General features: G+C 41.3%; 3 protein-coding genes and 1 long non-coding RNA gene across 4 annotated transcripts; 3 read left to right on the top strand and 1 right to left on the bottom strand.

Moving 5' to 3' along the window:
• The first annotated feature begins 106 nt into the window (after positions 1 to 106).
• Positions 107 to 2,168, top strand: LOC115758895. The gene is made up of 2 exons (XM_030699695.1): positions 107 to 1,560; positions 1,626 to 2,168. The coding sequence occupies exons 1-2, from the start codon at positions 1,365 to 1,367 to the stop codon at positions 2,120 to 2,122; spliced, it is 693 nt and encodes a 230-aa protein (XP_030555555.1). The 5' UTR covers positions 107 to 1,364; the 3' UTR covers positions 2,123 to 2,168.
• Positions 2,169 to 9,230: 7,062 nt separating this feature from the next.
• Positions 9,231 to 10,814, top strand: LOC115760753 (putative gustatory receptor 58b). The gene has a single exon (XM_030702235.1). The coding sequence runs from the start codon at positions 9,398 to 9,400 to the stop codon at positions 10,625 to 10,627; it is 1,230 nt and encodes a 409-aa protein (XP_030558095.1). The 5' UTR covers positions 9,231 to 9,397; the 3' UTR covers positions 10,628 to 10,814.
• Positions 10,815 to 10,949: 135 nt separating this feature from the next.
• LOC115761126 (putative gustatory receptor 58c) lies at positions 10,950 to 12,758 on the bottom strand. Its single transcript, XM_030702786.1, has 2 exons — positions 11,377 to 12,758; positions 10,950 to 11,309 (listed from the first exon to the last, which is right to left on the bottom strand). The coding sequence occupies exons 1-2, from the start codon at positions 12,604 to 12,606 to the stop codon at positions 11,133 to 11,135; spliced, it is 1,407 nt and encodes a 468-aa protein (XP_030558646.1). The 5' UTR covers positions 12,607 to 12,758; the 3' UTR covers positions 10,950 to 11,132.
• Positions 11,321 to 11,670, top strand: LOC115761140. Its single transcript, XR_004017715.1, has 3 exons — positions 11,321 to 11,397; positions 11,455 to 11,526; positions 11,597 to 11,670. It is a non-coding gene; the product is annotated as an uncharacterized LOC115761140 (long non-coding RNA).
• Positions 12,759 to 12,792: the final 34 nt, after the last annotated feature.

The following is a 12,792-nucleotide window of genomic DNA, read 5'->3' as shown; positions in this document are numbered from 1 at the left end:
TTATTATTATTGGCAAATTGTCAATCGAAAAACAAAGCGTACATAAGTAAATGCATACTTAAATAAATATGTATATAATGTACGATATACAATACATATATATTTTTTGCACATAGATTTACCTAGACCATAACAACAAAAAAAAAGTTAAAAGGAGAAAAGAATCCATTTTAATTGGTGGTCAAAACTGCCCAGAAAAAAATGGCAAACTTTTGAAGGATTCAATTAAATACCATAATTAAAACCTTTGAAATTTCCGAATATACTAAACGAAATTGTAAAATGGTTCTAGAAACTAAGTCGTATTACATATATTTAAGTCGTATTACAAAGACACAGTTGAAAAGGCATTGTAGCGGTGGAGTAGAAGAGTTAAGCTTTCAATTTCAGTTTTTCTACATTTCAACTGATCAAATTCAACTGATCTTCAGATTTCCATGAATATAAAATCTCGGACTTGGTGCAGTCCGTTATCTTGATTAATTCATAATCTTGTGTTATAAGCATTGTCCTTGCATTCTCTATAACGTGAAGGATATTACCCAAAGTCTTGATCATTTAATTATTTTCCTCAGTAATTGCAACTGTCGCTTGAAGCTCGAATACCTTGTACCCTTGCAAAATAAGATGATGAAAAGCTATATAATCTTTAGATAGATAAACTTAACAAGGTGAAACTTAATAAACCGTATCCCAACAATCTAGCCCTATAAGAAACAAATTTATAGGCAGACCCAAAGTTTCTTCTATCTGCACTTGGTAAAGAGTTGAGAAGCTAGGCTCGAAGTCCTTTTTCCCAAGCATACCGCTGCAGTGCCAGAAAAAAGATACAAGAGAGATTACCCACAACAATAATGAAATGAGAAAAATAAATTAGAACACATATTTTAGATGTACGTCAGAATTAAATGTAAGAATTAAAAGTGAAACACAGAGGAAATCGTAAATAAACGCAATGGAAAAACTGACGGTAAATTTGAATGGGAATAGGAAAATGGAGCTTGCGTCACGGAAAAGGTTGGCAGCACCGCAACCAGATGCGACCCTGGGCAGGCAACTGTCAAAGACGCAAGGTAGGAGAAGTAAACAAAAAGCTCAAAAGGAAAGCAAATGCGAACGAACGCGAAGAAAACGAACCCACAGCGATTTATATGTCAGCTGGCCCAAAGCGCTTGTCTAGGGTCTCGCCTGTCAAATATCTACGACTGCCGATTCGGAAAACAGACGCAGATAGCGGCGCTCGTGAAAAAGCAAATTCTCTGAAAATTGTAAACGCGAATAAAATAAAACGAAACTCCAAATAAAACTCAATCATAGACAAGACAAGATCCTTGTTGCCTGCCTCTCTGCCGTAGTCTTCAGCCATGGAGCGTACTGCCGTGCCCCGCGGCAAGCGTCCCAGGGTGCAGGTCTCCATGGATGACAAAGAGCGTGCGATTGCGCGCATACGCAATGGCGAAACAAAGGCCGGCATCTCACGGGAACTGGGCGTGCCGGAGTCCACGGTGCGCGGCTGGGTTAAGCGGGCCGATCAGCGCATGGCGCGCGAGGCGGGCGAGGGTAAGTCTAAGCTTCTTTTGGCCGACCAACTCCGACTGACGCTAGAAGCACATTCTGTCTGCCAGGCACGGAGACTGCATCGCCGCCCTCGTTGGTGGTGCACTCGTTGAAGCTACCCGCTAAGCGGGATCACAATGGCCAGCAGAGGACCCGCTCCATAGCCCCAATGCCCGTGGCCGTGCCGCTGCCCATGCAGCTCTTCCAGCAGGCTGCCAGCAGTCAGCTGCAGCTGAATGGCTGGCTGCACATATTCAATGCGGGCATCCTTAACTTCACGCTGATTGCCACGGCCGCCTATTTGCGGGCACGCGTGCGTGGCACCACAGATCGCCAGTCCCTGTGGCAGATCATTTGCGAGTATGTCGATGAGGCCGGGCGAAATGTCGCTGCCAATGGGGGGCAGTATGTGGCGCCAGCGGGGGCGACTATAAATCGACAGCAGCTTAGCTCGCCGGCCCCTTCACGGAATGTCGGCGGCGGCGGATTTGTGGCGCCACGGCTGCACATTACGGCCGAGGACGACGAGGACGCCAGCATGGATGTCGAGGGGGCAAGTCCGTGAAAACCAATCGATTTATTTATATACATGTTCTATATGCAAATAAAACGCCTGTCAATGGGATTATGTTGTTTAAAGCAAATAATTGCATTTTAATTAGCAGCGAAATAAGTGCGATAATTGGCTCCGAGCCCTGCACCGGGCTCTGGTCTATGGTGTCTGCTGTCTGATGTCTGCTGTCCGAATCAGAATCCGAATCTGATGCGGCTGACTTTATTAACCATATTATTATTTCATTTCATTGCATGTCATGCAAATTTTCAATTGAAATTCTCGCTGTTTTTATTGTCGCTGTCGTGTCCTGCCGCTCCGCTCTGGTCAGAGTCACGTAATTAAGCGGTTTTATTTGCGGCTTTGCCACACATTAATTGCTCATGTTAAATATGAAATTTATTTAGTACGAAAAGAATTCACAATATATGTTTTTCTTTTCACATTTGCATTTTTAGTTTGCGCAACATGCATTCCATTTTTACCATAAAATCGCAGAATGCGGATTAAACATGAATTGGTTTTAGTACTTTTTTTATTGTTAATCCGCGCTCTGCTGAAACAGTTGGAAAAAAACTAAGTAATCCAGTGTCGGTTTATTTATACAATTAAAATATTGCATTATATGTAATTAAATGTAAATGGTAGTGTGTATATCATATAGAAAACTGGATAAGGAATACTATTAAAACTCCAACTCTGTGATTATTGGCGATATAGATTCTTCTCTTCTGTTAGGAGTTCTTCAATTCTTTTCTCCATCCAGATCTACCAGGAATTATCGCACTTTATCGGTATCACGACAGATTACACTATGCACATCCCATTTACTGGATTATTCAAAGATAACAATTGATTTTACAACGTATTCCCCATCGATGTTTCTCTCCTCCTCATAAAATCTTTCCTACCATCCCCAGCTCTCAGCTTTCCGCACAGGCTATAAATTTACCCCAGCAGGGTGATTTCCCATCACAACCTCCCTTTCCTATCTACTGATTTTCAATATATTTGTGCATATATTTAAAATATTTTTATTTTTAGTTTCATTAAGCATATGTGTTAAAATAATATAGTCAACTACCGAGTTTTGTTAAACGTTTGTGCTTAGCATTTTAAAAAATCTTTGAATCGTATTTCTACCGAGGAGCCTTGGATTCTGTGAAAAGTGTGAAACACGTCTCAAATGATTTTTCATATAGATCCTTGAAAATTAATTTTAGAGCGAAACCTCCACCAAGGAGGCAAGGATTTTCCAAAAAGTGTGAATTTTGACAAAGACCTTTTAAAATGTATTTTGAAGCCCATCGTATGGTGAGCAATAAATGTTCATACAGCTGATTAGCTAGTGTTAAAAATAGATAGAGAGATCTTTTTGTTGACTTAAAACTTAAAAGACGTCACACATTTAATTGTCTGATTTCTGACAAGCTTTATTTTTGAAAGTGTCCCAGCACATTGTCAGATATTGCGAGATATTGCGTAAAAGCCATACAATAAATTTGTTTGATACAGAAATCCAGCACATGGGAGCTGAATAAAATAAAACACCTAATTGAAGGCTAATCAGGAGGCATGGTTTTATATTTAGCTTCTTTTTTGTTTTTTTTGGATGTCGGGCCAACCACGAAAGCTAAGCCCACTAAGCCAGCATCCAGTGGGCAATGTAGCACGCAGCGATTATCCGCCAGTTCATCGAAAAATATTACTTCCTTAACACGAAACTTTTTCCATTTTCATTTTGCACGCAGGACCATAAAAAATATGGAAGAAGGGCGGCCCAAGAAAATAGCTATTGCAGCCAGGGCAGACCCGGGAAGACATTTTGTGCGGACTCGGTTTGTTTTTGCGGATTTCTTGCGCTTTCCTGAATCACTTTTTTTTAGCCACGATGCCAAAGTTGGAGGCCTATCAAAGTTGATTATCGTGGAATATTTTGAGCAAGAGATTTGTGCTGTGGCCTGTACCTGATTTAAGGCATAAGCCACAGGGATTTGCGACCCAGATTGGGTAGCTCTCTGAGCAATTTAGGGGCCGATATAGCATTGATTAACTTGTTGAGGGCCGAGCTCCCAAAAATGCAACTTTAATGGCAATGAAAACAATAAACGCATTATGGCACCTGAGCACACATACGCACACAGCCCCAACACGTTTGTAAGGTGCTTCAAAACGAGAACGGAAATCATATGGGACAAACACACACACGAATACACATCTGCAGCTGCCATAAAGGTGCTTAGCTTTCATGGCCAGCACGGAGGAAGCAGAAAGCATCAAACTCCAAACAAAATAAACGCATTCGGTTCTCGAATTGGAATTGCGGTTGCCACCCACTCAGAGTTACGCTTCAGCCCAGCCCGGGGAAGCGGCACAGCGTGTGCTGCCCCCTCACAAGTCATAAATCAAACACGTTTAATTAAACTTTTGCGCGTGCTGCTGGACTGGGCCAAAGGGGCGTGGCAATCGTCGCAAACTTTACCGCCTGCACTAAGTAAAAATGCAATTAGAAGTGGCAGGCAAAAGTCAGGAAATGTAAAGCGTCCGCCACCCGAGGGCCCGCTCCGGACTTGGTCACGTTGCACTCGACGTGCATAATGTTTGCAATCCAGTTGTGAATTGTGAATCATTTATAAAATGAGACGAAGCTGTGAGGCTGCTGGAGCCGAAAAGTATGCTTTAATTTTCAAACGAATGTTGCCTTACCGTAAGCAAAGTACAACTTATTGAATATATCTATTTAATCTCGCTGGAGTCTTGACTTCGCAGAATGTTCAATAGGTGATTCATCAGGCAATATTCTGCATGCCATTCTATTGTTTCATTATACGCTCACACAATTTATGAAGGTGCCCAATATGTGATATATTGCTATTAGGAAAGGAAAACCACACAAATTAGTTGCGCCCACTATTCCAATCAGAAACCAATCATGTTTCAAGTAGAGAGAAGAAACCTTACACAAAATGATAAAATAGGTAACAAAAATATATTTTTATATATTTTTTTTGTTATATGTTTTATTAGTTTTACCTAGACCGACCATCAATATCGGCTATAACAGGATGGTGGTATTAATATGGAAGCCACGCCTTGTCTAAATATATTACCAGATTCAAGGTCTAGGGCAAAAAGCAGACGTGACAGTGTCTTTAAGACGGAGTTTTGGGAATTGACTAAGGCCAAAAGAGCTAGAGAGAGAACTTGTGCTAAGTTTGCAATACCTTAAAATCCCTAAAAAATCAAGAGTTTGTGACCACAGTGTGAAACACCTAGAGGAAGAACTGTCATTGGTCAGCAAGAGTGAAATCTCGATTTTTCAGGGCCTTATAGCAGCGATAAGCAGATGGACTTTCAAGCTGTAACTTTAATTGGCAATACTTATGCCAATCGAGCATGTATTGACAGAAGACCCCCTCTCCCATACATCAAATTCAGGACCTGTCGAGGAAGTATACAGAGACAGTCATTGACTATCCCCAAAAGCCTTAAACACAGCAGACCACTATTTAGTTCGGCTTCCATTAAAGAAGTTAACAGCACAACATTTATTGGGATATACATTGCTCTCCTAAAATTGGCTCTGATAAACTGAATGCTAGCAAAAACAAGTGTAACAGTTTTCTAGTCAATAGTTTATACGAAATTATGGCCCGAACAAATTGCTGGGAAAACCGAAAAACTCTGCCGCAACTTGTGAAAATAACCACAAATACACCAACGACAGCTGTAAATTATTTGGGAAAATGTTTTAGCACCTTTAAACGGGCTCAGTCGGCTGCCAAGAGATGAGAAAAGTCCGGCCAAAAGCAACCCTCGCAAGCGTCCCCTCTGTCAGGGCTGTGTCATTGCAAAGGAAATCACGCAATAAACTAGCGACGAAAACAAAACTTTAACTACTTTTCCGTTAGCCGCGAAACTCGACTGGAAAAACTTTCTGAAACAATACAATTTATATTTATGCGACGTCCACGGTGACCCAGAAAACGAAAACGCCAAAGAATACGCTGTCCAGCATTTTGTTGGCTCGCATTCAGGACGAAAGGATGAAACCACGAGCCGGTTGAAGTCGTGGCAATGCAGCACAGAGTTTATTTAAGTGTTGAAAACTACTTGACCCACATTCTTGTGGTTCTGTTGATTGCGGCTTGAGTCGAAAGTTCCATCCTGTCAATTTAAAAGCCATGTCGGCTTATGGAAAGCCCATACAATAAATTGACTGCATTAAAGCGAATGCAACATTAGGAAATCGACGTTCTGTTTAGAGTTACGACAAAGGGCAACTGCCAATAACTGCTGCTGAATGTGCACATTTTGTTGATGCATTTTCGGCAATTTTCTAATTTTAATTCAGTTAATGGAGCTCAAAATGGGTTCATTAACAAAAGCAGTTCCGAACCGAGCATGAAAAAGCAGAGCAAGTTAAATGAACTATGCCCGTTGCTAATTAGTTTTTGCAAGAAATCTTATTTGTTCGTGTTGTGCTCCGGCCATGTCATAAGCGAAACTTTGCAATCAATACAGAAGCCCTCCCTGCCAATTAAGTGCCCCAAACGGACCATCGATTGCCACACATCTGCCCAAGACGAAAATCAACAACAACAACAACTACAGCAAACACTGAAACAATAAGTCAGAGTGCTCCACTTGGCTGTGATTGAGTAGAAGTTACCCTAAACAAAATACAACTAAATACTTGAACTAGCGGGTATTTTACTCGCAACACATTTTCTGCTTAAAATTGCAAACACAACTGGAAAAGAAGGATATGACTTTCAATACGCAGAGTCACGAATTTGATACTTTAAGATGTAGAGTTTAAAAATAGGTTTCACGATCGAACGAGGAGGGACAGACTTTTCGGAAAGATCAAAACAATTTTTAAATTAATTTTGACAAAAATATTCAAAATATTTAAAGCTTAAAGCTAAAGCTAATGAACAGAATAGTTCAAACATACATTCTCTACTATTGCAGGTGGAATTTTCTTGAGACAGAAGAAATTTCAGCTTCATTGCGCTTTCGCATTGAAGAAACAGGGATAGCTATTTTGATCAAAGGGATAATTTTAATTGATAAGAGGGGTCAAGAAAGTGTAGTAGTTATAATAATCAGTAATAATTATAACCTGTCTTAAGTTTCAAAAACCTCTAAAACCGGTGTAAAGGCATTCATTCGATCATAATATATATTGTGTATTCCCACAGTGTTATGCCTTTGACTCCTTAACCCTTTCTGGAGTACAGGGTATTAAAGAAGAAACAACAAAGTATATGACAACAATGTGTGTGTCCAGATGGTTGGCGGACGTTGATTGTGCGTCCACAGACGGATGGAACGCATAATGACCCCAAATCCTATCAATCTAAATGAAAATTCCCCAGTCGTGCGGATAATTGGAATTAATACAAAACACAGCTAAGAAATATTGTTGGGGCAGGAGAAGAAAATGATAGGGTTAGCTAGTGCGTCATATTTAATGCCATAGCTGGACACATGGAGCCCGAACATCAGCCGCCAGTTGTAGGAGTGGGACAATATGGCAAGGTTCGTCCAGATAAGCTGTGCTTCTGAAATTGCATCCAAATAGCCAGCAAGCAAATTAAACATCATTTTGCTTTTGTTAATGACGCTTTTGTGGATGAACTTATAAGGGGCTGCAGGTAGACTATTACCACTGCACGAATGAGGGAAAACGAATTTTCGAAATTTTCGGCTAGTAAGTTGTCACTTATAGCATTCGACAGAGAGTGAGTCTCTGAGATCAACGCGCTTATGCAGATGGCGACATCGGATCGGCTCAAGGGTATACAAATCTGAAGAAAAGCAATAGTTGAAAAAATAGTGGAAAATTGGATGAGACTCCGCCTACTCTATTCGAACAAGAAGCAGGAAGAAAATGAACCCTCTCAGGCTAGCATAAAAAAAATTTAAGAGCAAACAAATTGTTTAATTTTATATATATTTTTGTATATTCTATTTGTTTTTAGTTTATAAACCACTTTTTGTAACAGTCAGCTCTCAATACTTATTTTCATGTCTGAAATCCAAAAAGGGGAACGCTTCATAAGTTCTTTCTTCATTCCCCGCGGCTTCGGACAAACAATTACTTTCCTTGTTGGCGTCGCTTTGTAGACCAACCCATTGTAATCACCAACGATTGAAACGCGTTTGATAAATAGCTTTTAATATTTAATAACTTGATGCGAAACGACACGCTATTAGGCAACAGGCACGGCCGGCGATGTTTAACAAGAGCATAATACTGGGCCGCTCACACGCTCACTCTCAATTTTATGAAAAACAACAGTCTGCACTTTAACTGAAGCACTTTTCACTTACAGAAACGTATGCAAATTATTAATAAGGACTCTCGCTTGCTGTCAACAGCATTGAAAATCAATCTTATCTCACAAAAATGTATTTCTCCACTGTCGGCCATGATATTTGTGCACATATTCCAAATGCCGTAGAATCCCAAGTTTTTGTAGCATTCCTGATGGTGGAAAAACTATATTTTTCTTGACATCAAGCCAGAAGAAATTTCGGACTTCCCAAAATCGATAATCGTGTGGAATCTCTAATAAATATTAAAAGGATCTTAAAAGTGAACAATCGGTAGAATTTTTCGTAGCTTCGAGCTTAAATTCATAATCGAAAATCAACCTGATACGTATTTCGCAATTTTCACAAAATTCCCCTCGCTTAAAGATTCTCACTAATAAAATGGATGGAATACGTTGATTCCAACTTTTGGTTCTTTACTTGATGGACGTCAAAGACATTTTCATATATCTATGTAAATGATCTCTACTCATGAGGCTCAAGACAATACGGGTAGTTTTAAAAATTGTAAACGCGTTCGAAATGGGCAGAGAAATGTCATAAGAGTCTAACAAATAAGTTGAACCAGGAAAGACGGGATATATCGCCCGACAGCAAGATACCCTTAATCCAGCGCCAAGCTGCCGTTTCAATATTGTAAGGTAATATTAATGGGTAAATGGGTTTTCGACAAATGTATGTAATTTAAATTATATATTTATACATAAGTGATCATGTTAACGGAGCTGTTAGCCGATAGAAGAGCAAGGTATGTATAACAAATAAATCAACCTGAGTACCCACGCTACATGGAAAATAAATGAGCCTTGGGAACTGTCAAGCCATCAGATTATCATCAACGAAACGCACCTTTAACTAATTAATTTGCCTCATTAACAGTCAACAGCCAAAGGCTTTTCGGTTTCCATCTATTTTCAATTAGTTTGTGCCTCTAACCGAAGCATGTTGAATCGTAAGCTACGCGTGCTGCTCATCATAAGCTACTACCACATGCTCGTCTATGGGCTGATGCCAACGACGCTGAAAATTGGTAACTGCGACCTGGCCATAGCGAAGGTATCCGCCGGCTATATGATCTATAGCGTGTTCCTGACCGTGGTGCTATTGTTGGAGGTACCGTGTATGATGCTCGGCGGCCTCTTCAGCGGGTATATGAGGAACAACATTGTGCTGCAGTGGGCTCTCATTGTTGGACTGATGGTACGCATTATTGCCATTTTGAGCTGCTATGGGCTGGTCTGGCTACAACGCCAACGGCTAATACAGCTTTACAGAGACTTTCTTGTGCATTGGAGGGCCCACTGGCAAATCCTGTGTCGTGTTGCCGGCGAAGAGTCACTGGAACGAATGCAATTGATTCTGGCGGGAGTACTGCGCCGCAATCTGTGCATTAATTATGCGATGCTCTGCTGCTCGATTCTAATGCAATATCGCTTGCTCAGCTCGGGAAATCGTTTGCAGCTGTTGATGCATGCTGCTGCAATGCTGATGGTTTCTGTGGGGCGAATTGGCTTTTTTACGCTTCTCCTGCTGCTCAATCATCAGTTCCTGGCTGTTCAACTCTCGCTGCAGGCCTTATGCCGGCGCGTGCGATCGCGCTCGCAGGAGGATCTGAGACGCATTGCTGGCATACACGCCGAGTGGGTCATTTTGGCCCGACGCGCATTTAGCATTTACGACGTGGCTAATGCCAGCATCTTTCTGAATATGTTTGCCGTTAATGTGAATATTCTCTACCATGCCGTGCAATTTGCTAATCAGACAATCGAGTCCGATAGCTGGGGATTTCTCATTGGCGACGGACTTATTGTATTCAACTTTTGGAATTCGGCCTTAATTATGAATATGTTGGATAGCGCAATAAACTCATGCAATGATTCGGCTCAGCTCGTTAAACAGTTTAACAATCTACACACACTGAGCCCGGAGTCAGAGAAAGAGGTGTGTCAATTTTCAAAATTTAAGCCACTTTTTCAAATATGCCCCTTTTGCTTGCAGTTGGAGCTATTTGTGATTCACCTACGCAACAATCGTCTTGTCTATCGAATTTGCGGCTGTGTGGTCCTCGACAAGCCTGCCTGTCTGGGGTACTTAGCCACCGTTCTGTGCCACGTCATCTTTCTAATGCAATTTGATCTGAAGCGTAGGTATGAAGAGGGCTTGACAAACTAGAACATTAAAAATATATGTCTTTTAAAAGACTGTCTTAGCCGAAGTCCAATAGATATTGATAATTAGAATGATAATGATGTTACTTCTTGGTAGCTTTAATTAGTGCCATTTCACAATAATATCGGTTCAGGTATCTGATTTTTAAAAACTGGTACAACAGACACAGATACATAGGAAGACAGACAGACAGACAGACAGACAGACAAACGGACAAATTTTTTTAAGTCAGTGTTGTGTCCCCCTCTAATTTTGTTAAAACTTATGTAAAAGTTATCCAGGTTTTTCTTAACAAATTTATTTTATTTCAGTTCACTGGTCCTACAAAATTATAGCATACTTATTATTAACTTAGCAGCTTCTTATTCCACATAAATACTGGGAAATTGCTGCCTTCGAAAAGTTGTATTTAATGTTAAAAAGCTTTAAAACTGGGTTTTTTGAAAGCTTATAAAGCTTTTAGGCTTGCGGCACATTTGCATTCGAAATAGGTCACAAAAGGTTTGCTCTAATAATAAATCTTATACGCAATCTGGCATAGTATGAGCACATTAGTCGCTATGGAAGAGTTCATTGAATTCCAAGATGATCTGTTCAATTCGAATAGGCCGACAACTTGAAGACGACGCATGCGTTCCGGGCGCCGCTGCTGCTTCCAGTTAAGAAAAATCACAGCGAACTCCACCTATAGAAAAAACCCCAACGGAAATGCTCTAGTCGGAAGTTGTTACTTGTTTATACTGTGTACTCACCTGACGCAACATGGCCATGGCGTGAGTATCCTGCCAATCTATATCCATTGGCTTCAGTGCGAACCACAGCTTCTGTAGGCGAGCTGAGAGGTGCATCCATTGCAGGTGGTTGGTTCCAAATATGGAGAAGTGCATCATAATATCAAAGTGGTAGGATATGCAAATCACAAAATAGATAATAATTCGCCATTTACTGATGTATTCCGCATCGGCAAAATAGATAACCAGGTTGAATATAATAGTTATGTCGATCAGATAGTTGGTAAACAGATTCAACAGCATCTGCAGCTGAAAGATATGCAGCAGCTGCTTGAGCAAGCCATCAAGACGCAAACAACTACGCCAGAGACGCCGCCAAGCGGCCAAAAGCTGGCGCTGGTAAACACTTCGATGGCAGCCATGAGATGGGGGTAACCAGTGCACATCCTGTGCCAGCTCAAACAGCTCCTGCGACATGCACTCAAGCAGACGGTTGCTGGTAGCCAGCAGAAAGTATATCAAGGTGTCTGTGCAACTAAGCATTAGTTCCATCAGCAGAGTAGCCACTGCCAGGACGATGTAAGTGAGCGGCACTTTTGTCACAACTTCATCGTCTTCGCCGCACATAAGCGCGCTGCCGGGTCCAAACAGCTGATGTATTAGCACTACGAAACGTGCGGTGCCCAAGAAGAGTTTCCAAAAGTGTCGCCGCCAAAAGCTATAATCATGATATCTGGGATATCGCTCCAGCAACGTTAGCAGACCATTTCCGAGACGCTGCACTCGTCGACGTCGCAGCCAAATGCTGGCCAGCATCACCAGCATCGAGCAGCCTTTGGCCAGAGCCACTGCGCTAAAGGCCACAGCCAGCATGTCCATATCCTGGCAGCTAAAAAAGCTATGAACCATCACGATAAAGGTCGTGGGTGTGAGCAGCAGGTACACTACATCTAAGAACAGCCAATAAACCATCATGAACCCATGATCCAGCTCAAAACGTTTCAGTTCCGGCATATAGCGAAGATTGCACAAGCCAATGGCACGGCTTATTCCAATAGCAATTGGCATCAGCGGACCTTCCATTTTGGGCAAAAATCTGACAATAACTAAGTCGGCGTCGGGTGCAGCAACTGCAGCTCGTTGCAAATGACCAGTTAAAAGCACATTGGGGAATACGATAATCACGCTAGTGAAACAAAAACCATTTTGGTTGCATGTTTCAGTGTTGGTATTCCCAGCCTGAGGGACCATTATCAATTGGTACTGGCTATAACAAGGATAAAGTGCTCTTGTCGAGATTGACGGAGCAGTAGATACCCAGAGGAACGCACTTCTGTGTGGTTTTTCCTCTATTTCCCAACACAAAAGGGATCGTTGTAATTGACAAACCAATCAAATTTATTATTGTTGATATCTTTTCTTTTATAATAATAAATT

The sequence above is a fragment of the Drosophila novamexicana genome, unplaced genomic scaffold (genome assembly GCF_003285875.2).
Source record: "Drosophila novamexicana strain 15010-1031.04,08,12 unplaced genomic scaffold, DnovRS2.1 tig00000008-arrow-pilon, whole genome shotgun sequence".
Lineage (NCBI taxonomy): Eukaryota > Metazoa > Arthropoda > Insecta > Diptera > Drosophilidae > Drosophila > Drosophila novamexicana.
Note: the sequence above shows the minus strand (reverse complement) of the source record. Positions and strands in the feature narration are given on the sequence as shown.

What these genes read in the sequence shown, in the direction of transcription:
- LOC115760753 (XM_030702235.1), top strand. Translation starts at nt 9,398, where the DNA reads ATGTTGAATCGTAAGCTACGCGTGCTGCTCATCATAAGCTACTACCAC.
- LOC115761126 (XM_030702786.1), bottom strand. Translation starts at nt 12,606, where the DNA reads ATGGTCCCTCAGGCTGGGAATACCAACACTGAAACATGCAACCAAAAT. An exon ending in CCATGGCCATGTTGCGTCAG is followed by an intron (nt 11,310 to 11,376) that starts GTGAGTACACAG and finishes TTTTTTCTATAG; the next exon opens with GTGGAGTTCGCTGTGATTTT.
- LOC115758895 (XM_030699695.1), top strand. Translation starts at nt 1,365, where the DNA reads ATGGAGCGTACTGCCGTGCCCCGCGGCAAGCGTCCCAGGGTGCAGGTC. An exon ending in GGCGCGCGAGGCGGGCGAGG is followed by an intron (nt 1,561 to 1,625) that starts GTAAGTCTAAGC and finishes TCTGTCTGCCAG; the next exon opens with GCACGGAGACTGCATCGCCG.